The following is a 25076-nucleotide window of genomic DNA, read 5'->3' on the forward strand; positions in this document are numbered from 1 at the left end:
GGACTTCAATATGTTTTTATTTATTTATTTATTTATTTATTTATTAAGATTATTTATTTATTTATTTGAAAGAGAGAGAATGAGAGAGAGAGAGAGAGCGCATGAGATGGGGGAGGGTCAGAGGGAGAAGCAGACTCTCTGCTCAGCAGGGAGCCTGTTGCGGGGCTGGATCCTGGGACTCCAGGATCATGACCTGAGCCGAAGGCAGTCGCTTAACCAACTGAGCCACCCAGGCACCCTCAATACATTTTTAGAGGTTAAATTTACATATAATGCAATATACAAATCTTAAGCATCTATGTGCCAAGTTTTGTCCAATGCATACACCTATGTAATGCAAACCCTATCAAGGTAAATCTACCCATAAATATATTTGCTTTTAAAATATTCTACAGGACACCCCAAAGACCATAATTTTTTTTTTGGCTGAAGATTGTGTTTAAGTTGGGAAAACTTGGGAAGTCAACAAGTGATTATTGGTAGTACAATAAGTGGGTAAGAAAAGTGTATTATATGTCAAGAGTATACTCGCGAGTTGAAACAGAAACCACCTGAAGACATTTTAACAAGGGTGTTTTTGTCTCTAGACGCTAAGGCATCTGATATTCTCTGGTTGGTGGGGGGGGGTGCGAGAGGGGAAGATTGTGAAATATTTGGTTTTAACTTCACTTTTCCTCCAAAAGGAAAAGCAGTTCTGGTAATAAGATATTTTTACATGTCACCCAGGTGTGCAAAACTATCTGCAGTGGCACTGCCACTTGGGGTTTAAGCCAGACAGGGTACTGTTATCCCTGGGATTGTAACTAACCTTCACATTGTCTGGGAAAAGCACTGGGGGATTCTGATCCTTCTGCTATGTACAGAGGTTAGTTTAAGAAAGTATGTCTTTGGGGCACCTGGGTGTCTCAGCCGGTTAAACGTCTGCCTTCAGCTCAGGTCATGATCCCAGGACCTGGGATCGGGCTCCCTGCTCAGCGGGGAGTCTGCTTCTCCCTCTGCCTACCTCCCCCACCTCCAACTCATGCTGGCTCTTGCTCTAAGTAAATCTTAAAAAAAAATAAATAAATAAAAATAAAGGAAGAAAGAAAGAAAGAGAAAGAAAAAACATGTTGTGGGGGAAAGTAGTTAATTTTTATGGTTGCTCTGGTACAGAAGGAGTATCTTGAAAAAGCTTCTCCTAAAATGTTAAGAGGCTTTTAACTCAGTAGCAGTAGCGTTTGTGGTCAGGTGAGATTTTTTAGCAGAACAAATTACAGAATACAGCCCTAACCTGAAACAGTACAAATGAAAAAAGACACATCCTTTTAGCATCCAAAAAATGTAGTAAGAAATAAAATTTAGGGCTGGGATAAAGTAAGGAATTTCCAGAAGCAAATAATAGCAAAAAAGGAAAAGTAAATAATACTTGCCTGGTCTTAAAGATTGAGAAATTTGCCTTGAGCCCAGAAAGGAAATACTATGGAAGAACTGAGTTGAGCACCCATGATGGCTGCAGTACAGAGGAGAAAAACAAATGTAGTAGTCCATACTATTTGAGATTTTACCCCCCTAGGAGGCCAGATAACAAGAAATCGGTTATTCAAACACATTCATGATACACAAATAGGAGGGAAAAGAACTTTACTATTACAGAGAACTCTGCTATTAAAACAAAATGTGTTGACAGCATGAATAACAACACTTTCCTTAAAGAGATCTACTTAAAGCAGTATCTGAAAACACTCAATTGCACACTCAACTGGATACCTATTAGAAGCTAACAGGCAGTAAGTATTTTAGGTGAATTTATTTTAAAATCTGTAAAAACCGAGTGTTTCCAAAGGAGTTATCACTTTGAAAAACTCAGACGTCATCTAATAAATATAAATCCAATGCTTATATGCCAGGCACTAAGCAAAGATGAAAAGAGGTCCCTCATGCTCTTGGCAAAGGGATGAAGAACAGCAATACAGCAACACTGAGCGCCTGACCTATAATACAGCACATGCCATAGAAGCCTATGGATAAAGTGTCAGGTCTGTGAGGTGGAGGAACTTAGTGATTTTCAAGTATCTCTTACAAGCAAGTTTTTAGGTGACTATATATACCAGCATTAGCAAAAGGGGAATGGAAAATTTATATTTGCGCTGCTACACAATCATGTACATATTAAATTATAAGCCAAAACACTGTTGGTGGGAATATTCCCAACCACAGAGTAAAAGGTTAACCAAAAGCCCATAAATTAAATTGATAAAGATGAAGCTAATAGTAATTTCATTTGGCGGGGTGGGGCGCGGGGGAGGAAGGAAGCACAATGGAAAACCAAGATTCATTTGAGACAATACTGAGGATGATCCCAAATAAGCACCCTTCCTGAATATGGCAGGAACCCCCATTCTGCACAGCACATGGAAGAAGCTCTGCAGTGGTGCCAAGGTTCCCAGGACAGACTCTAGGAGACAACAGTAAACTCTAATGTTATACTAGTTTTGGTTTATGAATTCCATGTTTCAGTAATTCTTAACAATTCACTTTGTAGGTTATTAATAAGTAGCCCTTAGGCATATGTAACTATGAATAACTATGAAGCAATAAGAACTGAAAAAAGGAGCTGTACTTCCCATAAAGAAGGGTGGAGTGGAAGCTGTACTTGGAGAGTCACTGCATCAGCGGGCCCAGGAGAGGGAACTTAACTCTTCAGGAGGTAGGAGTAAGAAAAAACTAACACTGAAACATTAAACTGAGGTACTAATAAACTTGCCAAGTAAGGTGTTTCAAACCTTCTATTTGATGTGTATAAGACCCATGAAATTATGCCTGGAAACTACAATTTCAAGCAACAAGAAAGTTACATGAAGGGTTCATTCATTAACAAACTTAAGTGCATCAAGTCTTTGCTTTTTCAAATGCATTCTTCATTTTCAAAAGCTCAGAAAGGGAGAATATTCTCTAACAGCCAACCACTATTTATAAAATGTTTGCCTCATTTAGCCTTGTATATATCACACAGTTATATACAGTTATCTATAGTTAAATATGCTTTTACATATTTAACCAGCAAGCATTCCCTTTTGAAATGGACACAGACAGTAAAATTTAGCAATATGTACCTTTTTTCCTAATATTTCAAAAGCGGACTTATTGAATAGATAAACCAAAGGGAAAATATTCATTCTTTCGCACTCCTAAAATTGTACAAGTCTCCTTCTAATGATTGTGGCCCAAATTTTAGCTTTCACTACTTCCTGACTTTTCTGTTTTTCAATTTTCTAAATTGTACACAAGGAAAAAACTATCCAAACTCAATGGTAAATGCAAAAATGCCAAATATTTGAAGAGAAGCTCAACTGATAGTTTACTACCCTCAAAGAACTCTTTGAAATAGATTGCTGGTTCCATTGTGGTTCCCATCTGTGGTGCCTAATGATTTTCCATTTACTTTTTCAGCCCTGTGACTATCACATCTACTTTACAAGGATCTGACCACAAAGCAGAAAACTTCCAATTTAAAGTTGTAATAGTCATTACCATCCTTAGGAATTCCTAATAATTTCTCCAACTATATAGGTATTAGAGTATCAGGTGAGTTGTATTTTAAAGGATGCAAAGTGACTTCTCACTTCATTAAAAAAATTACTTCCCATTATTTTTGTAATTCTTGATAGACTGACTTAAGCTCATGAGTAGAAATAGACTGCTGTAAATGCACTTCAGGAACACACAACAATTTGCTATTCTTTCACCAAAACATACTTCAGAGCTGTTGTTTTTCCCTATTCACTACAGAATAACAAAGTTTTACACACAATGCTAAGTTTTTACTTCCCCTTGATTTTTGGCCAATTTACTAAGGAAAAGTCATTTTTTTTTTTTTTTGACAAATCAGAAAAAAAGTCCACACAGAGTATGCTGGAACATTTCCTAATCAATAACTTAAAAATAATCGTGGAGTACAGAAATAATGAAGGGTTTGTAAAAACAGCAAAAGTGGGACACAGGCATTAAGCAGTAGGAAAGGACAGCATGTATCCTGGGAAATCAGAAAGCTCATATAATCACCACAGTACACTTTTTTTTTAAAGACCCATGAAATATAAAATTAGAAAAACAGGAAATGCAAGCCAGCTTTTTGTTAAAAAAAAAGACCAAACTTCAAAAATCACCAATTCCCCAACATTTGGAAAACCAGCTCTAACAAATGCCACTAACCAAACATTAGGAAAATATCATACATGGACACAATTATCTTATAACCTCATAGGGGGAGCTACAAAGCAAGATGTCATTCCAGGAAATGCAAATTCTATATATGGTGAGAAATAGAGAACCACCGTGGAAGAGAATTTTAAAAGCAATTGCTAATGTGCCTCATAACCCTCTGAAGCCACCACAGAACACAGAAAGGCATAATATTCATGGGGGAAAAAAGGAGGTCTCATCTACAAAATCACAACTGAGAGAGGAAGCATGATATTCACTACATGTAGACACCCAAAGGTCATGATATTCACTACATGTAGACACCCAAAGGCCATACACACACACACAGACACACACGTATACATGGAAAAAGGGGAGAAGGGGAGGTGGTTTATAATATTGAGATCAAATTTCAGCCGTCAGAGAAAAACTTTCTGGAGGAAAAGATTGTATTATAATGCTACCTCCTGCCAGCACCATCAGAAGTTCAAAGTAAATCAAAACTCTGGGAGCAAAAACCGGAAATCCCTCCACTCCCATCTAAGTAGGGGCCACGGGTTTAGATCATAATATGACCTAGAAAGCCCGGAACCTTGAGGTTTTCAGTACAATATGGTTCCCAGCACCATAGGTGATCAACAATTGTATTAATGCTAATCCCTTACGTCTACATACTGCTTTACAGTTTGGACACTGCCTTCACTTTCATTCCTCAACCCTTTTGTTGGTAGAATCACAGTACTTTACTTTCCACAGCCTGTAGTTTGGAAAGTATCTTCACACACTGTGCTATTTTACAGAAGAGACCCAAGATTATTACGTTACTCATCTAAGAACCCGTACATGGTAGTTGAGGTGCCTGGACAACAGCGGGACTGTAGTCACTAATAGACACTTCCAACCTTTTGAAGTTCAAAGTACAACACTCCAGGGAGAGCAGCCTCATTCAGACGGCTCTACAGAATAGAACTGGACAGTCTCAGTGAACCATCTCTGCCTCGCTCTCCCTCCCCAAAGACAGGGAAACTGAGGCGCCAGGTAGTAACAAAAGCCTCATCCAGAGTCACACAAGGAGTGCTGTTGGGACAAACTCCCCCCACCCCCAACCAACCTGCACTACACCCAGAAACAACTGAATCTTGTGTTTAAGACACAGGTCGGTCTCCAGAGAGGAAAACCCTTGCCGTTACCGCTTCCCTCTCACTATTCCCCACCCAGGCTTTCCTACAGATCAGCAACAACCTCTCCCTAAGGCCCTTACCCATTTTTCACATCGGGCCTCCGGAGTAAAAGAATCCGCTAGCTCTGGCTCCCAACTCCTAGTCCCTTTCTCTGAGGGGTCTCTCGACCCCAAGGCATTTCTATGTCTCCCAGGGGAAGGTCCGACTCGCACCCGTGCCACCTAAACCTTAAACTCCACAAAAGAAAACCCTTCCAACGCCTCCTCCAGTTACCCCTTCCGTCCAGGACACTCCTGAGGAGCACCCAGGAACCTCCCACGAGCTACCTGCCTCTCACCTGGGCCCCTTTAGCCGCGGCCTCCTCGGAAGAGCGACCCCCAACAACCTTCGCCGGTCACGAACCCCCTAAAGGGGGAACACCCTCTTCCAGGTACCTCTTCGGGCGCCTTCAGCGCGGGCCTCAGTGGAGAACCTCCGGGCTGTTTCCTGGGCTCTGCCCAACGCCACTCCCTCCCCGGCCCCTTCCCGGAGTCTCCCCCGGCCCCAGTCCGGTCTCCCCGCCGCAGACCCGGGCGGCTGTTCCCCTCCCTCAGGGACGTCCCCAGCCCTCGGATTCCCCCCCGCTCCGCGTCCCCGGTGGTTTCCCAGAGCAGCGCGGCCGGGCTGCGGCACTGACTTCTCCAGCTCCCGGGCCCACCCGAGGGAGGGGGCGGCGGCGGCGGCGCGACTCCTTTGTGACAGGTCCGAGAGAGCGGTAAAGATGGACGCGAGGCCGCGGCGCTGCCATTACGCGCTGGGCCCACCCCCGCCTCGCACCGCCCCTGCCCTCCCTCAGTCCCCTAGGAAACGCCCCTTCCTCGGTGGCAAGCCCTCTCCCTGACAGCCAGTCATCTTTCAGGGAAGGTACCACGTGACCGTACGGCCCGCCCCGCCCCCCAAGCGCGAGCTGGCCAATCCCCTTGCTGAGGTGCGAATGGTCCAATCAAGTTTCTCCGGCTAGCTTTCCGGACACCGGATTTCCATCTGTCTCCTGGGGAGGAAGAGGGGAGCGGATTGGGTTACGCCGCCGGAAGCGGGGCGGAACTTTGTTGTGGCGGTGAGGAAGAGGAAGCCCTGAAGGGTCAAAAGGAATACAAAAGCAAAGGCTATCTTCTTTCTTTTCTTTTCTTTTTTTTTTTTTTTGTCCTAAAGAGCGAGCGGTCTTAGCAGTGGCGGTTTGGGGTGGGCGCCGCCGAGGTGAGGGGGTCTCGCCTCCCGCACGCTGGTAGGTGAGTGCGGCCTGGGCCCTGGTCTGGCAGAGAGACCTGGGCTCCAGCTTCTTCGCTGAGGAGATGGGGGGATACGTTTAGTGTGAAGTTTAAGGCCAGGCCGGTTCTCAGTCTGCGCACTCGCGCAGTGTTCTGAGTCACTGGGGCCAGGGGCTTGCTGGGGCCCAAACTGAGGGGAGCCGAGGGAGCCCGTGGGAGGGCCTCCCAAGTCGTGTGGGGAAGCGTCCCGACCCTTTCTAGCGGTCTTGGGACTTCGGGCCTCTTGTCGTTTCTGCTAAGTGGAACCACCCAGCCTCCAAGGGAGGAGCGGGCTCTCTCTCAGGGGTCTTGGAACGGCTCTACTCAGGAGATGTGGGAGTGCCTGGCTGGAACTCGTTGAATCACAGAACGCAAGTGTAGGATGGGAAACACACTTATTATGTACCGTGTACTGTTTGCTGTGCTCAGTGCATTTTCTTCTAATAGATAAGCCAGCGTGCTCGTTTTGCAGAAGAAAACTTAGGAAACTAAGACCGAAGGTTGAAGGATCTTGTTTGAGAGTTGTTTGCGCACGTGAATGTCTGTGCACACAGGTGTAAATGTGGAGACCTACTCGTTCAGAGCAGTGGTTCTTAATCTAGTAGAAAACAAGATCTTCTGCGGCCCGTTTAAATGCGGATTCTCCGACCCTACCCCCAGATAGTCTGACTGAGTAGGTCTGGAGTTGGGACCTAGAGAAGCCAAGTGCGGGCCTGGTGGTCAGAATTCCTAATGACCTCTTGTGTACCAGCTGTGAGGTAAGATTTGTTCATTCGTCAGCTGTTTGGCTTATTGATATGTTAACAGGGACCCCATAAAATGGTTTGGAGGGCGCTGCTTCTGAAATTCTTGAAAGGAATCAGTGTTTATACTCCTTTTTGATACAAGGAATTGAGCTGAGATAAAGGCAACTTTAAAAGTCTTTCAAATAGAGCATGAGAACAGCTGTTAACAGTTTATAGGGGTCTGAAAGCAGAGGCTGGCCAATTATTTTTCTCAGCTGAAGTGTTGGTGCCTTAATCCCTTACAACCAGGAGGCACTATGTCATGACCATTTATTTACCTGGTTAGCAGTCTTCCCTTTCTCCTAAGAATCTTGATGTTTGGCTAGAGTTAAGCCGCTGCCTCAGATACTGAAAACCACATAGCTGGTAAGTGAAGTAATTGTAGTGTGTAGTTCCGCCATGGCTCCATCATACTGTAATTATGCCCTTGGGGCAGCTGAATTAAATAACTTCAGTGTGCTCACTGTTGATCACCTTTTGAAAATGCTGTCTTCAATTCTTAAATATGGTCAGTTTCACTCTTTATTGTAGGATATGTTTTAAAGATTGTGCTTTGTTTTTGGTTTTCTGCATTTTCATGATATATACAACTGTGGATGTGTTTTTGTTGGATTTGGTGTTTTATCAGACTTTGAATTTGTGGATTAGTGTCTTTCATTACTTCTGTAAAGTTCTCGGCGAGTTTATATTCATATATTGCTTATACCCCTTTGTTTATCGCCTTTGCTGATTTAACGCAGAGCCCTTCGCTCTAATGTCTATGTCTCTTACTCCCTTTTTATTTTTCCATACTACATCCTGGATAATTTCTTCTACATTCTCAAGTTATTTCTAATCTGTTATTACACTGAAATCTTAAATTCAGTTACTGCGTTTTTTGGTTCCTGAGGCTCTATTTGGTCCTTTTTCAAATGTGCCAATGCTATTGTTTTACAGTTTCTTATTCTCTGCTCTTAATTTTGAGGCTCGGTTTTTATTTCTTTAAACACAGTAAGCATTGTTTTATATCTATGTGTTAATTCCACTGTGTGAATTCCCTTTGGGTTTATTTCTTTTGCTCAGCATTCCTGCTGTTTTTCTTCCCACTTCACTTTTACGGTTTAGTTCTTTGGGGTACGAGGTTGAGATGGAGAAGGAGGTGGCTATCAGACTCTATACCTTTGTGGACTCCTGGCTTTGACTTTTGTTTCTGTTGCTTCCTAAGGGCGTCAGAACAGCAGTTTTCAAGGTCAAGGTCAGAGAAATCCTCAGTGTGAAAACCAGTTTGAATATTGGGCTTAATTTCTGGTATCACCTTTTCTTGGGTTTTGGCCAAATTTTTTACTGTCTTGTTAGCTTCTCTGTTTAAGAATCATTTAAAAAATTTCTTCCAGGTTTCATTTGTTTTTATCATAGAGGTAGAGGATTGGTTTCAACTACCTAGCCTACTATTTCTGGAAATGAAAGCCCCCCAGCTTTTTAAGGGTTTTTTTTTTTTTAAGATTTTATTTATTTATTTGAGAGAGAACATGAGAGGGGAGAGGGTCAGAGGGAGAAGCAGACTCCCTGCCGAGCAGGGAGCCCGATGCGGGACTCGATCCCAGGATCCTGACCTGAGCCGAAGGCAGTCGCTTAACCAACTGAGCCACCCAGGCGCCCCGCCCCCCCGCTTTAAAAAAAAATTTTTTTTTTTTTTGTACCGAGGGAGGTGGGGAGGGGCGGGGGGGGCAGGGAGAGAGAGAATGAATATCTTAAGCGGGCTCCATGCCCAGTGCAGAGCCTGCAGGGCTCAATCACCACCTGAGCCTAAATCAAGAGTCCTACATTTAAGCGACTGAGCTACCCAGGTGCCCCCTTTCATTTTGATTTTGGAATGCGAAATTTGTGACTTCAGGGAATCTTGAGTTAAAGATCATTTTTCTCTGTATACCTAAAATTTCCACCACTGTTCCCTATGCAGCGTCCCAGCCGCTGTCAACATTAAGCTTCCCTGATGCTTTTTTCTAGTCTTTCTTTTGTGAACTCCTCAGTGCTTAGCTTCTATTTATTCTCTTATAGCATTTAACCTCATTCTTCTTTTCCTAAAATTGCTTATGTGCCAACCTTATCTCTTTTTCTGACTGCAAGTTCCTCATTTGCTAAAAAGTAGAGTGCCAGTTGAGCACCTAGCACTCTGTGCCTTGCACATAATAGGTCCCCCTGTCAAGATTTACTTCAGCAATACAACTGAATGAGTTAGTTAGCCTCGTATGGTTTGTGTAATGCAAAGCCTTTTTTCCCCTTAAATTCAGGCTTAGAGAGGAGTTACACAAAGCCTAGTGGGGTGGAGGTGCGGGGGGGAGGTTCCAAAGCCAGCCCAGATGGTAAAATAGTGTATAATCAAAGCTACTTTCAAAAATCTTTTAGGGAGGCACCATATTGGATGTAGGTATACCGGCACAGCAAAATTCCAGCGTGGCCAGGTTTTACTCCAGCTTTGACACAGCTGTTGTTTTTCTTCCTTTGAGCCTCAGGTGAGGTGGCTGGTCTGCATTTAGGGGTCACAATGTGTAAAAACAAAAAAACAAAAAACTAAAATTAGAATCATACATAGGGAAGTGCTTATACTCTTGAGAGGCATACACAGACTGGGGAACTGAGGATCCCCTAAGGGAATCAGTATTTTAAGTTCTCTTTTTCTTCCGGTGCATATAGATGAACTCAGGGTAAAAGCATGTATGATGAGACTGTTCTTGAGCTATGGAAAGCTAAATGTATATATAGGTTTGTTTTTAAAAAATTTTTTTTATTGCATGTGTTTTTTGTTTTTTAAAGATTTTATTTATTTGACAGAGAGAGTGAGAGCAGGAATATAAGCAGGGGGAGTTAGGAGAGGGAGAAGCAGGCCTCCCACCGAGCAGGGAGCCCAATGCGGGCTCGATCCCAGGACTCTGGGAACATGACCTGAGCCAAAGGCAAGACGCTTAAGGACTGAGCCACCCAGGTGCCCCGCATGTGTTTTCTTTTTTAGATGCATTTAGATGGTTTTTTTAGAAGATTACTACAAATTGTGCTTTATAATAAACATTTTATATATGAATGAAATTGCTTATGCTATATGCTGATGTTTAGATTCTTTTAGTCTCCTTTGCTACTGGAGTATGTTAAATAAGCCTTAGTGTTAGACTGAGGATTACTTTGTCTAGTAATAAATGCTAGTAGTGTTCTCTGTTACTAGTTGTCATGTTCTGAAGTTTTAAAATATATAGGGAAAGCCCTCTTGATCTGAATACTATGGCTTGGTAGAAGTGACTTGTGGCCAGAAAGCTATCTATTTGGAATATAGTTGAGTTTGCCAGATGGCAGATTCCTCTTAATTGCTGTCCTGCATTTTGAAGTCCCATGTGACTTAAACATCAGGGTAAAAATGTTGGAAGGGCAGTACTTAAGTATATTTACTGACGAAAGGAAAGTAGATTGGCCTATTGTTTTTGCTACTCAAAGAGAAGGCTTATAACACCATAACACAGAAATCCAATCCCCCCTGGTGTGTTTTTATACTACAGTCTATCTAATGTTAGAATTAGGAGGGGGTAGTGGCCAGTGATGTAAACACTTACGTAGTCTGCCATCACAGAATTCAATTCTGTAGGAAACCAGATCTCATTAACTTGTATCATGGCACTCGGTAAATGGAATAATTTTTCAAGTCAGCAATAGCAATTACTTTGGGGGTAGCAATGTCAGTTTTCTGTCTTGTGTAGCATGTGGTGTAAGACACTGAGCCCATTTTGTTCCACCAGCCTGGAAATTAAATACCACAGTCTCCAAAAAGACACCGGAGTGCAGTGTTTAACAGTTACTTTGGCTTGAAATAATAAGAACTTTGTTTTTTTTGGCTGTCAAGCAAATTTGAAAATTACGTTCTTTATTTGTGTCGGTTTGAAATTTTTAAGTTTGGACAAAGTGATTTTGGTATGGTTTTGGTTTTCCATGAATTCCCTATTTGAAGAACTTAAATAATCCTTTTTAAAATAATGTAATGTTTAGTTTGATAATTACACTTGAATCACCTCAGAAATAAGTCATGTGAGTAAAGGAAAATTGACAGCATGTGTTTTTTTTTTTTTTTTTTTTTTTACAATTAAGCACACTGAAGAAAATGAGTATTCCCAATGTAAATCCTCTTCATTCCTACATGGATCTTTTTTTTTTTTTTAAGATTTTATTTATTTATTTGACAGAGAGAGACACAGCGGGAGAAGGAACACAAGCAGGGAGAGTGGGAGAGGGAGAAGCAGGCTTCCTGCCAAGCTGGGAGCCCAATGCGGGGCTCGATCCCAGGACCCTGGGATAATGACCTGAGCCGAAGGCAGACGCTTAACGACTGAGCCACTCAGGTGCCCCCCTACATGAATCTTTATAGTTCGATCCCAGACCCCTGGGTTTGTGTTTTGTTTTTACTTATTCTAGCGAACGAAGGGGAAAAATAAGAGACTTGTGAAAATTTAGCTAGGCAGTAGGAATTAAAAATAGTTTAATTTCCAGTTTTTGCCTCCTTCCAGAGGAGGTAAATGAGCTGCAAGTACTCATCACCTCCCTCTTGCAGAATAAACAACCAATGAAAATTGAACTCTTCAAAGAAGATGCTTTGTGTGGGAAATACTTTGTCAGTATAACAGAGCATTTTTTAGTTGAAATTAGAGTAGGAAGGAAGAAGACATCAATTACACAATATAGGAAAGTGATTTAATTTTTGGTCATGCGTTTCTAACTGCCCAGTTTTGTCATGTTTGAATAGCATTCCCTATGGGACATAGAAGCTTGAGCAAATACCTAATGTCTACCATTTTCTATAACTTACATTGGACAATACCTCAGAATATTCACGTGAGATCATTCTTTCCTGCTTAAATTCTTCCATTCCTCTTCATGGTTGGTTTATTCAATAAGTATTTATTATCTGCCTAATATATGCCAGACACTGTGCTGGATACTGTGGATACAAAGTGCTGCTGGAATAGTCACAAATGACAAAACACAACGGGTAAGTGCTGCGGCGAGTTACAAATGGCTTGAGTAGGGGCGAAAGTAGAAACAGGGAGGCTAATGGAAGGCTATTGTGGTAGCCCTTGCTGGATGAGGCCCTGAAAAGAAGAGATTAGAAAGGATTCTTCTCTTTGGATGGATTAAAAAGAGGTCATTATGAGGTAGAAACAGCAGAACTTGGTGACTGGTGAGATGTAGTGAATTGAGGGAGAAAGGAGCCTTAGGTTCATGGCTGGGTTTTCTGGGAAACGGGATGGATCCGTATTTATGCCCTTCATTGTTATCTCTTACCTGTATTCTTCACTTTGGCAATCCATTATATATACTATTATCTGGTATTAACTAGTGTAAGAGTACTAACTCTTCCATTTATTTTTTAAAGATTTTATTTAGAGAGAGAGGCAGGGGGGAGCGGCAGGCAGAGGGAGAAGCAGGCTCCCTGCTGAGCAAGGAGCCACGTAACATATGGGACTCCATCCCAGGACCCTTAAGGCAGATGCTTAACCAACTGAGCCACCCAGGCGTCCCAGAGTACTAACTCTTTTCAGTTGACTTCCTCTCTGCACCCCATAGAATCTGGCACAGCGCTGGACATACAGTTCAGCACAATGTCCAGTTTATTTAAATTGAACTATTAATAAAACAGTAAAATAGAGAACCACGCTAAAGGGAAAATACAGAATTACCCAATTATATATACCTGTAAGTTTTTCCTAATTTCCCTCCGTTTGTGTAATCCCTTTGTTTATGTATTATATATCTAATCCCTATGTTTATATCACTGATCTATTTCCCCTCCACTCCTTGAGTGCAGACGGAATTTTTCTCACTCCTATAACCAGTCCAGGGCTTAGCTTTAGTGCTTTGTAGTAATGGCTGACTTTTCAAAGCATTTTTTAAGTTCTTGTCAAACACTGTGGTAAGTGCTTTGCATGAATTACCTTGTTTATCCTCACAAAAGCTCTCTCTTGTGCTGGACTGTTTTAATCCCCACTGGTGAGTGCGTCCTGTGGACGAGGGAACCAAGACTCCGAGGACTTAAGTGACTTGCCCAGGGCATACAACTTGTAATTGGCAGAACCGAGGTCTCTGGATTTCAGACAGAGTGTAGTATTTATCATTGCCTGTGCTGCCTTGTGTAAGGAGACCAGCACAGAAGGTCCTTGTTACCTACCGGGGGGATTGGATTAGGTCATAGTGAAAGGTGTGTGAGGTGAAGCTTGCTTCTTGGCAGTGTGTATTTGACAGTGACGTTTTGAATCCTGAAAAAACCTGAATATTTCTGGAGAAGGAATATCCTGAACATTATCCAGAATACTTGGGAGTATGGCCACTTGTTCATGCACATTTCTGACCCTATCTCTGACCTCTCCTAATATAGAAAGATGACCAGATAGCCAGGAGTGCCACTGGGGGCCTGGAAGGCAAGGAGGGAATGATGGTTGAAGCGCTGGGGAATGAGGCCTATGGAAGATGTGCCAAGTGTAGAAAGAGAGGATAGAGCAGTCTGCATTCTAGTCTTGTGCCTTTTAACTCACAGAAATTCCTTGTAATTAGGTTGGCCATCCAGCTTGTTTTATTTATTTTGAGATCCAGGGAATATCAGGATTATTAGCTTTAAAGAGCAGAATTTTCATTTTCGTTAACCATCTCTGCTTCCTGGTTTTGTCCCTGTGGCGTGAAAGTTGGTTAATACACAGACTCAATCCTTTGGGTAGAAGTTGAATTCTAACACTTAAGAGGAAAGGATTGATGTGAAAGAAAATAAGGATTTCTTGGAATCCCGTAAGTTTACCTTTTCTCAAAATTGATAAGTGTCGGGAAGATTGTTATTTCTCTAGAGTTTATATTTCAAATTCAACCCCTTTTGCACATGTGTCTTGAAGCCTTTGTCCCTTGAGTTTCAGGGATTTTTGTTAAAGTTAAGTGAAGGTAGGTTCTTCCTTTTCCAAAAATTCAGCAGGCCGTGAAAATTAATGATTTTACTTTCTTAATTTTGAGTTATAAGAATAAATCATACAGTCTGCATTCTTATATAGATGGAAGCATGTGAGATTCTAGGTTTTTTCATTTTGGCCTATTGGAACACTTTTCAATATTAACGTATTTTTTTTTCCATTTTTTAAAATGTACAGTGAGATGAAGAGATACATTTAGTAGGAATGCCAGGGCACTGTCATATCCTAATATTTATTTCCCAGGTTTAAATCCTTTACGCTCTGATAAGTTCACTGCTTTGAGACACTATTATTTTTCTCCATTTCATAAGATTAAAAGAACTAGGGATGTTTGGCCCAGAAAAGTGACAGATTAGGAGGAATGTGGGAGTTGTCTTCAGTTGAAGCATGGTCGCATTGGAAAAAGGATTTGGCTCCTTTTCTCTACTCCCAATGGATTGAACCTATGTGTGGAATTTATAGGGAGACAGATTTCAGTTTGGTTTAAGGAGGAACTGTCCTACACGTCAGATCTACTTAGGGAGTCAGCTGCCTGGGAGCGAGTGCATTGGTCCCTGTTGAAGTTTTAGAATATGGGTTGGATGAAAATCTAGGTATGTGTGGGAGATTCGTATGTTGGATGGAGAATTATATTAGGCGGGGTATAAGGACCTGACCCACGCTGAATTATTTACCAGGAAATAAGGGTGAGGGGAAGAAACCAGATAGCCAATTTAGGGTGAGGGAGGAGAGCTGTAGCAGGCTAACAGAGGATAAGAAAGGGGGACATTGAAGGTCCAGTATGTCTCTCCTGCTCATAAGAGTCCCGATTTAAGAATATGTTGGCTCTTGTTTCGTAAGACATTATTCTGCAGAAGTTGAGGAATTTTTGGCATGGTTAGCAGAGACGGAGTAATTCTGTTTCTGTAACAGGTCTCTGGCTGGAGACATTGAGTGGGGCTAAATCATAAGTGTCCAGGTTGTGGGCTTTAGGTGGGAACATAGCTTCTGCCAGTGGGTTTGGTTTTCTTTCTAGAAAATTTCAAAATTCTTTCTCAGGGTTGTTACATTGAACTAAATTGTAGCTGCAGGGGGATTTAGGTTGAAACTATTCTCTTGTTCAGAACGTTTGGATTTGTTTTCTCAGCTTCCACATGTTCCCTCTCTCACTGTGTCTCTCTCTGTCAAATAAATAAATAAAATGTTTAAAAAAAATGTTTACACGAACATTTTCAGCCTGGAATTTGGTATACGAAGAAAGCTGAAATTGACATGTCCTTCTTTTCGAACCAGTATCCCAGGTTTCTGGGGAGGGGGATGGTGAAGTGGGTAAGAGTATGAATTTTTTGTGTCACACCTGGATTTTATTCTCAGCTCTACCATTCACCACCTTTTATTACCTTAGAAGGGTGACTTGACTTCTCTGGGCTCCCATTTCTTCATCTGTAAAGAGCTAATATTTCTCATAGATCAATGGGAGCATAAATGAGATACTATACATAAAAATGTATTTAGTGCATGGTAAGAGACTCAGTAGATGGCAGCTACTTTATTTTTGTGCTGTCAGTAGACTTTTTTTTTTATTGTGAGACAGCAAAGGCACGAGTGGTGGTGGGGGGAAGGGCAGAGGGAGAGGGAGAGAATCTTAAGCAGACTCCATGCTGAGTGCAGAGCCCGACACAGGGCTTGATCTCATGACCCTGAGATCATGACCTGAGCCGAAATCAAGAGTCAGACACTTAACTGACGGAGCCACCAAGGCGCCCCAATAGAGACTTATTTTTGTTACTAGAGGTCATCTTGGAATGGACATTGAGTTGATGTACTAGTAGTGCAGAATATCTGCTTCCTTATTAGAGTGTAATTCTATGAATAATATAACGTGTCTGAGTAGAGAGGTTAATTTCACATTTCTTCAGAAGGAAAGAAATTAGCAAAGAAAAGCAGAAAGGCTTAAAAGGAATAATGCACACTCATTATTTCCTTCTCCCTTTCTTCTGAAGAGAGGTTCAGGTAGAAGTATCTAGATTTGGGAATCTTGTGCATCAAGATATGCATAAAGTGGTTGAGGTCATTGTGGGAGTGAGAAAAGAGGAGGATTGAAGATAGACTCTGTAATGGCATAGATCCGTAGCTCACAGGAAGGAAGGTCAGGAAAGAGATGGAGGACTCAGTGTAGCCTAGTGCATCGGACATTGAACCTGAAGTTGGGAGGTCTGGGCTCTAGTCTCACTTTCTCCATTTGGGGTTTGTGTGCCTCTAGGCATATCCCTTCCATGCTGTCCAGACTAGACTTCATCTCCAACCAAGGCTCCTTGAATACTTGAGTTTCTCCATTCGGAATCCACTTGGAAACAATAACATGCAAATGGAGGTAGTGGAATGTTCCTGAAACAGGAATTTCAAGAAGGAACAATGTCAGATGTCACAGAAATAAAGGAAGATGAGATCTGAGAAAAAGATAGGATGCCCAGGAGGCCGGTTTGTCTAGAGAGGGACCGAGAAGTATTTGCAGTGTCAGACTTACTATGGAACAGCATGTAAGGGAGAATCATTCCAGGTCTTCTCACTGACTTTGCAAATAACATAAATGTTAATAAACCTGCCTGATACAGTAAGAAAAATGCAGTCGTGTGCTTTCACCAATGATCCATAAATGACTCAAAGATTTCTTGAATTCAAGGTTGAAGGGAATTTTGAGGTAGTCTGTTGCTGAGACAGCTAAAGCTCCTTGTTTCTCTTTAGAATTTTAGTTGGATTTCTCACTTGAAGTGTTTCATTTGTTTTTTTGTAGACCGATTGTGCCATTATGGATGGAGGGGATGATGGTAATCTTGTTATCAAAAAGAGGTTTGTGTCTGAGGCAGAGCTAGATGAACGGCGCAAAAGGAGGCAAGAAGAATGGGAGAAAGTTCGAAAACCTGAAGATCCAGAAGGTATATGGGCTTGTAGTCTGGCATTCAATATAATGATCTCTAATCTTCCCAGTAGCCCTGTGGAGTAGTTACTAATGTCCTCACGTGGGAGGACAGGCTCAGAGGGGTGCAGGAACCTATATAAGGCCTCTGTGGCTGGGAGCAGAACCAGGGTGCTCACTGTCCACTCCACCTTCTGCCTTCCAGAAGATCCTGCTAGTCTCTTCCATCTGTACAGGTGGATGCAGGATCTGAGTGACTGAGAATGTGGCTGCTGTATAGGGTTGGGCTGGCCCCGCATCCAGTTAACTGTCTCAGGCTGTGGGCCCTATTGACATTGGCAGTTGCCTTTGAGAACTGCTGGCCCCTCTCTGAGATCCAAAGGGAAGCCGTGGACTTTGTACTATTTTTGTGTTATCCTTGCCCTCAGATCATGCAGAGACTTGACTTTATCTTTAAAATCCTTTGTGATTCCAAAATAATGTGAAAAATTCTAAAGTATGTACCTTGTCTTTCCCCGTCCCTCTTCCTTTCAGAGTGTCCAGAGGAGGTTTATGACCCTCGGTCTCTATATGAAAGGCTACAGGAACAGAAAGACAGGAAGCAGCAGGAGTATGAGGAGCAGTTCAAATTCAGTAAGCTTCCGAAAACACAGTCCGGCACGCTCTGCACGGCCTTTGTGGTGCACTTTTTCGTCATGTAACACTTTTTCCAACTAGCCATGGAACTGTCCTGATTATCTAGTCTCTAGACGTTCATTTGGTGGAAAAGAGTCAACCTTCTGCCTTCTAGACCACACTGAACATTTTTCTTTAGAGCTCAAGACACCCATTTTAATTCTCGGTGCTAATGTCTGGTAATGGGAGAAATGCCTTGGTTTTATGCCGTGTTACCTCTCCAGAAGCCGAGGCGTTTACACATTCTTCCTTCTAATCCTCTAAAGGATCTGCCTATTGGGGGGGGGGGAGGAGAAGGAAAAATCTTATTTGACTGTTTTCCCTTTAGCTGCTAAGTGTTCCTTGTTCAATTATTTCCTCAGAAAACATGGTAAGAGGCTTAGACGAGGATGAGACTAACTTCCTTGATGAGGTTTCTCGACAGCAGGAACTCCTGGAAAAGCAACGAAGAGAAGAAGAACTGAAAGAACTGAAAGAATACAGAATATCCTTTGTACTTTGAGAGAAATCTGTACGGTGTCTGTTTTCTCATCAACGTCTGGATTTGAGTTTCTTCACAAATCGAATGAAAATAAGCTTTTTCTACCTAATGATTCCCGAGTTCCCTTTCAACACTGGTGTCCCTAGGACTGAATCACTGGCAGCGATTTATAGAGTTAGGTTGCATGCGAGAGTCTGTTGAAATCAAAAATCCAGATCCTTTAGGATTAACTAAAGGCCTAAATCCTAATAGTCAGTACCAGGGTATTTTTGCCTTGTGGGATTAGACTCTGAAACAGATGGGCAATGCAATAAACTCATCCAGGGGAGAAATTGGCTTCTGAGGTTTTTTGTTTGTTTGTTTTTGTTTTAAGTATTTATTTGACAGAGAGAGAGACACACACAGCGAGAGAGGCAACACAAGCATGGGGAGCGGGAGAGGGAGAAGCAGGCTTCCCGCTGAGCAAGAAGCCCGATGCGGGGCTCGATCCCCGGACTCTGGGATCATGACCTGGGCCGAAGGCAGACGCTCAACGACTGAGCCACCCAGGCGCCCCGGCTTCTGAGTTTTAAAAGGAAGTGTTAGCAACTCTCGTGTTTTTATTAAGACCTTCCCTAGAGGTGTAGCTTGGTCTGTCCCCACAGAAGGGTAGAGAAAACAAGAACGATGACTTCACTTTGGCTCAGTGTTGCCTTTTTCTCCTCCACTTGCATGTCTGAATAGGCATCCCACCTAGAGCTTGGCTGAATCTGAATTCTCAATTCTGTGTGCCACACCCCTACCCTCGACTCATCACACTGCTCTTGCCCCCCAAGTCTCTTCTTTTTCTACTCTTTCTGATCTCAGTAATGGCACTCCTATGCCCCAAGGTGCCTGGGCCAAAAACTACCTCCAAAATGTACTCCAGATCTGTGCAGTTCAGCTGTCTGTCCTTCTTGGGACCACTGTGAGCACCAAATTAGTCTCTGCTTCTGCTCTCGTCCTCAACAATCCATTCTCCAGACAGCAGTCAAGAGGAACATTTGAAGACATATGTGGAATCATGTTACTTTCCTATTTGAGACACTCGTGGCTTCCTGTGGCATTTACACTTAAGTCTACATTTTTTACCAGTCCCTGCATGATTTAGGCCAACCCATCTTCCTTTTGCGTCTTGAACTCACTCCTTCGTGTTCACTGTACTCCAGCCTGTTGGCCTTCTTTATGTTCCTCTCACACTGAGCTTTGTGATTTCATTTCAAGGCCTTATATATATATATATATATATATTTTTTTTTTTTTTTGGCCTGGAATGCTCTGCCTTATGATTTGACAAGGCTGGCATTTGATAGCACTTGGGTGTCAGCTCCCATCTCTCTTCCTCATAGAGACCTCCCCTAGGCACCCCTTCTAACATTTCACTGAACCATGTCACTGTGTATGATGTCACCTTTTTTTTCCCGAAGATTTTATTTATTCATGAGAGACAGAGACCCACTGATACAGAGACACAAAGAGAGGGAGAAGCAGGCTCCCTGCGGAACAGGGAGAGCCTGGTGCACGGGGCTCGATCCCAGGACCCCGGCCGGGATCATGACCTGAGCTGAAGGCAGACACTTAACCGACTGAGCCACCCAGGTGCCCTGATGTCACTTTTTGATAGTAATTTTCACTCCTGAAAAATCTTAATTTGCTTACTGGTTTGTTTGCCTCTTTACTGGGGAATGTCAGGTAAGATGCATAAAAATAGGGACCTGGTCACCACTGATTTCCCTAGTACCTGGCATGTAGGTTCTCAGTGTATATGTGAACAAAGTAATGAATGACTCTTAGGAGAGGTTAATGAAGCCACCATAGCTTTTTTCCTATGAGAAGGCTTATTTGAATATCTCAAGCTTATGTTGAATAACCTCACTAGTGTGATTGAACAGTCTTTACCTCTAAAATTGATGATACGACTGCGTGTATGTGCTAGTTGGTATGTTTTTGGGAGCATGCAGTAGGTTCCATTAAAGAGCTGTGTAGGAGAAGATGTGGAGTGATTCTCAGGGATTTGGTTTAAATCAAGGTGACTGACAATGGTTGAGATAAGGGGGCAGCATGATGCCACAAAACCTTCTCTGAACTGGTAGCAAAAGTCTTGGCTTCCAGTTCCAGTTTTCCTAGTGGAATTGTGGTATAACATTTAAGATTGGAAAGTCACACCTCAATCCCAACTGTAGGATTGAGGCTGACTCCTCTGGAGCTCCCCTCCCCCACTGCCTTCCCTGGTGACTCCAGAATAATAGTGTGCGTTGATGTTTACAGAGATGGGCAGATAGATGTATTAAATTGTGTCAGGCACCAGACTTTTTCCCCTCAGGAAATACGTTAATTATACCAATCACTAGAATAGTGTCTTGTTTTATGTGCTTCATTTGGCAGGCGAGCAAATAAGATATATCTCCCAAAGCAGCATTCTGGAGAGTAGTGTTGGTTTGGTATGAGTGTGCAGGGCCCTTCAGTTTTCAGTTCAAAGGGAAGTATAAATAGGGCAGCAGTAAAGTGGAAGAAACTTTCCTGCCCTGCTAACATTACAGTACAACATTGTAGAGGCCCCAGGGGTAATGGCTTTTGTTGGAAACTTGGTAAGTTCCGACTGTCTAGAAAAACTGAGGAAAAGCCTTTCAACCCACTGATACATAATGCACTAATCCTAGCATGCAGGTAGCCAGAGACATGTTGAGATAGGAACTGAAGGATTAGCCATTTGTTTACTGAAGCTCTAAATCAGGAGCTGGTTCTTGGCTTTGCTTGATTGTTATAATATACTTTTTATAATGTGATACTTGTGAAGGCAGATAAGCTGTGGTTTGTGCCATATAAACAATAGAACTCTTGTTTTCTTCAGAGTATTTGAGAATATGAAAGCAGTATTATGTGTTAAGAACTATGTAATTTTTAAAGATTTTATTTATTTGACAGAGGACACAGCGAGAGAGGGAACTCAAGCAGAGGGAGTGGGAGAGGGAGAAGCAGCCTTCCCGCAGAGCAGGGAGCCCGATGACCTGAGCCTAAGGCAGACGCTTAAGGACTGAGCCACCCAGGTGCCCCCAAGAACTATGTAATTTTAAAAAATTCCTCATCTAATGAATTCTTTGAGATTTTTGAGGTGTGTTTGTGTTTTTAAAGCATCTTAGGGGGAGAGGAACTTAAGGGGAAAAGGGCTTACGATTTGGCTATGAATCAAAAGTAATAATTTTACCCCCCCAAAAAAGAAAAGGTTGGAGGCTTTTTTTTTTTTCATTTTAAAAGAATAAAAAGTGAAGTGTTGGGTTTTGTTTGTGTCCTACTATTATAAAAACGTGCCTGTTCTTTTAATTTTTTCCATTTTTGTGTTATTTTTCAATATTAAGAATTCTGTAAGAGTTTATCCCTTAACAATGGAGTTGCAGGTAAAAATCAGCATGCTGGTGGTTTTTGGCATTTGGTATTAGAAGGATGAAATCTGATTCTTTCATTTTTATTCTAGAAAACCAAACATGTAATGTTAACATATTATCAGCTTTCATGTTGACTTTGAAACCATTAAATTGATGAAACTCAGTACTGAGCATTTTGCATAATCCCCATTGAATACTGCAAATATTTAAGGTAACTGGTGCTTGCAAGAACAGAGGTAGTGCCTGAAGAGTGATCAGAATTAGAATGTCCTTATTTCTGGTACCCGATTTTCTTCAGTGTTCAAAGACCATATACCCCTCTGCCCACCCCTTTGGGCTGGTAATACCTGCTTCTTAGATTTCTTGGTCACTAGATGTCACTATTGTTCCAGTAAGGCACTGCTGCCTCTTAAATAAGGAATTGCACCACATCCAGCATTGAAAGCTCTTGCCTAGTGGGTTGTGAGAGTATGAAACGGAAGGAGAGGAGGGGCTGGTGGAGAGAACAAAAAAAAGTGACAAACCTTGACAGCCAGAGATGGACATCAGGCCTGTGAGAAGTGATGTTACAAGTGAACTGGTTGTGCTTTTATTTATTTTTTTAAAGATTTATTTATTTTAGAGAAGGAGAGAGAGAGTGCGAGCATGAGCAGGAGGGGCAGAGGGAGAGCGAGAGAGAATCTCAAGCAGACTCCATGCTGAGCGGGCGTGGAGCCCAGTGTGGGGCTTCACCTCACAACCCCTAGACGACAACCTGAACTCAAACCAAGAGTTGGACGGCTTAACTGACTCTGCCACCAAGGCACCCCTGGTTGTGCTTTTATTTTTTTAAAAATTTTTTAAACTTTTTTTTTTTTTTTAAGATTTTATTTGACAGAGAGAGAGACAGCCAGAGAGGGAACACAAGCAGGGGAAGCAGGAGAGAGAGAAGCAGGCTCCCACAGAGCAGGGAACCCGACACGGGGCTCGATCCCAGGACCCTGGGATCATGACCTGAGCCGAAGGCAGACGCTTAATGCCTGAGCCACCCAGATGCCCCAAAACTTTTTAAGATTTTATTTATTTTAGAGAGAAAGCATGAGCAGGGGGAGGGGCAGAGGGAGAAGCAGGCTCCCTGCAAAGCAGGGAACTTGATGCAGGGCTCAGTCCAAGGACCCTGGGATCATGACCTGAGCCGAAGGCAGATGCTTAACTGACTGAGCCACCCGGGAGCCCCTGGTTGTGCTTTTAAAAACGTTTTGGGAGGCGCCTGGGTGGCTCAGTCGGTTAAGCGACTGCCTTCGGCTCAGGTCATGAGCCTGGAGCCCCAGGATCGAGTCCCATTTCAGGCTCTCTGCTCGGCAGGAAGTCTCCTCCCTCTGAGCCTCCCCGCCTCATGCTCTCTCTCTCTCAAAATCTTTTAAAAAAATAACGTTTTGGTTCATGTGTTGCATATGCACTGGGGTTTCTCATTAAAATCACATTGAAGAGGGGTTTAAAACCATTTCCTGGGCCTCTGGAGGTCCTCATTCAGTAGGTTTGGGACAGGGGAAGGACTCTGTTTTTTAATGAACCTTAAGGTGCTTCTGATGTTGTCTTGTACCAGCAGAGGAGTTAGTCTTTGTGATGTCCAAGATTGAATGCTACTATTGGTCATAGGACATTCTGCAAGATTTGATTTTACCCTTGGGCAAAAAAAGCAAATACTTAAAAATTTTCAGGGAAGCCACATTTTTTTCTGTGGCATTTATATTTCTTAAGATCTTTGTCTACCCCAGCAAGATATGGCCCTGTCTTTGAGGAGGCTTTCTGACCATAACTAAGATTTTCACTGAGAATCAGAGGGAAAAAGTTTGCTTTTCTGTAATATTTGGCTTGATTTGGCTTTTTCCTCCATGGTTACCTTCATTTCTCTTCAAATCAGCTGGATATGACTGGCAGAATAAAGAGTAGAGGGCATTGTTTTTAATATAAGTAGGCTAAACATTACATGGCAGAGCTGAAGAGCTAGTGCATTATATGGGTCTTCTCTTGATTTACCATTGTCCTGCTGTAGCTCTTTTTGCTTAGTTTGACCCTTAACCTCTAACACAGTAATCTCAACAAAGTTGGAATTTCTCCAGAAAACAAGAAGGAGGTGGAGAAGAAAGTGGCTGTGAAACCCATAGAAACCAAGAACAAGTTCTCCCAGGCAAAGCTGTTGGCAGGAGCTGTGAAACATAAGAGGTCAGCCAGCACTCGCACGGCTTCAGTCTCCTCTGCCTGTGTACTCTGAAATGCCACTTGTAATGGTAGGCTGAGCAAACGTTTACCTAAGCGGCAGTCTTGGTGACGTTTCTTTGGTAGCCCTACCTCTCTCTCCCCCTCCAGATTTGAGCCTTGTCTCTCTGATTATTCGTTCAACAGAATAATAGCTACTCTTCACTGGACACCTGTCATGTGGCAGGCATTGTGTTAAGTGCTTTCCATTGTGTTAATGATCTTACTCTTTCCACAAGTCTACATAGTACAAGTTTGGTTGAGAACCTTTGTCCAAGATCACAAGTAAAGAAAGGTGGATTTCAATATTTGAGCATCTGTTTCTAGGCAGAGGAGGGTAGCGAGTTGTGTGAAGGCATTTGGGTAGGGTCTTATGGGGGCAGGGAGGAGGAATCCCATAGCTCCCTGGAGAGGGCCTGTGAGCTCAGGTTGGGGAAGGTAGGGAAGGCAGTAGAGGGCGATGTTGACCAGGTAGATGACTAGGGCTTTGACAGGCAGACAAGGGGGAGAACATCCTGGGCAGTGGGAGCAGCTGCTGCAAAGGCACTGTGGCCTGTGAGACCATGGAAGCTATAACCGTGGCACAGACCTGACTGGGTTCTTTGCTGATTGATGTGGGGTGGCAGCACTGCCTAGAGGTTTTGATAAGTTCTGTCTTAGGTTCCTCCCCTGCTAAATCCTGAAATGGCGCCAAAGTGATGAAATCTGGTCATTTCAACTTGACCATACCATGGACGAAATAATGTTAAGTGTGAGTGCAGTCTATTAGGAAAATCAGTATGGCATATTGGCAACCAGCCACGTGTTTTCAAGGGAGTGCATTGATGCACTCCTGTGGTTTGGCGCACCATCCATCTGCTGCAGATGTTCCTTGGAACACTGCTTACATATAAAAATGTTGTCATGGTTTAGCAGTGGAGGGTAGGAGTAGCACTAACCTGAAAAGGGCCAGTTACGTGAGCCATGGATTATTCCTTTCAAGTTAT

At 42.7% G+C, this 25076-nt stretch overlaps 2 protein-coding genes across 7 annotated transcripts in view; one reads left to right on the top strand and one right to left on the bottom strand.

Moving 5' to 3' along the window:
* The window catches only part of RSPRY1 (ring finger and SPRY domain containing 1), a 41973-nt gene extending 35758 nt beyond the window's left edge, over window positions 1–6215 (bottom strand). Inside the window, exon 1 of one of the 2 annotated variants that reach the window (XM_027618117.1) lies at window positions 6040–6215. The gene's annotated coding sequence lies outside the window, so the exon portion shown is untranslated. Of the gene's footprint in view, window positions 1–5700 lie in introns of both variants that reach the window. The other variant, XM_027618116.1, reaches the window with a different exon arrangement.
* A 129-nt stretch (window positions 6216–6344) lies between these two features.
* The window catches only part of PSME3IP1 (proteasome activator subunit 3 interacting protein 1), a 33260-nt gene continuing 14528 nt past the window's right edge, over window positions 6345–25076 (top strand). Inside the window, exons 1-6 of one of the 5 annotated variants that reach the window (XM_027618120.1) lie at window positions 6466–6631; window positions 12374–12439; window positions 17173–17314; window positions 17830–17928; window positions 18333–18454; window positions 23924–24057. In XM_027618120.1, the coding sequence (XP_027473921.1) occupies window positions 17188–17314; window positions 17830–17928; window positions 18333–18454; window positions 23924–24057 (482 nt within the window). In that variant the 5' untranslated portion in view covers window positions 6466–6631; window positions 12374–12439; window positions 17173–17187. The other 4 variants (XM_027618122.1, XM_027618119.1, XM_027618124.1 and 1 more) reach the window with 4 other exon arrangements.

The sequence above is a fragment of the Zalophus californianus genome, chromosome 17 (assembly GCF_009762305.2).
Source record: "Zalophus californianus isolate mZalCal1 chromosome 17, mZalCal1.pri.v2, whole genome shotgun sequence".
NCBI lineage: Eukaryota > Metazoa > Chordata > Mammalia > Carnivora > Otariidae > Zalophus > Zalophus californianus.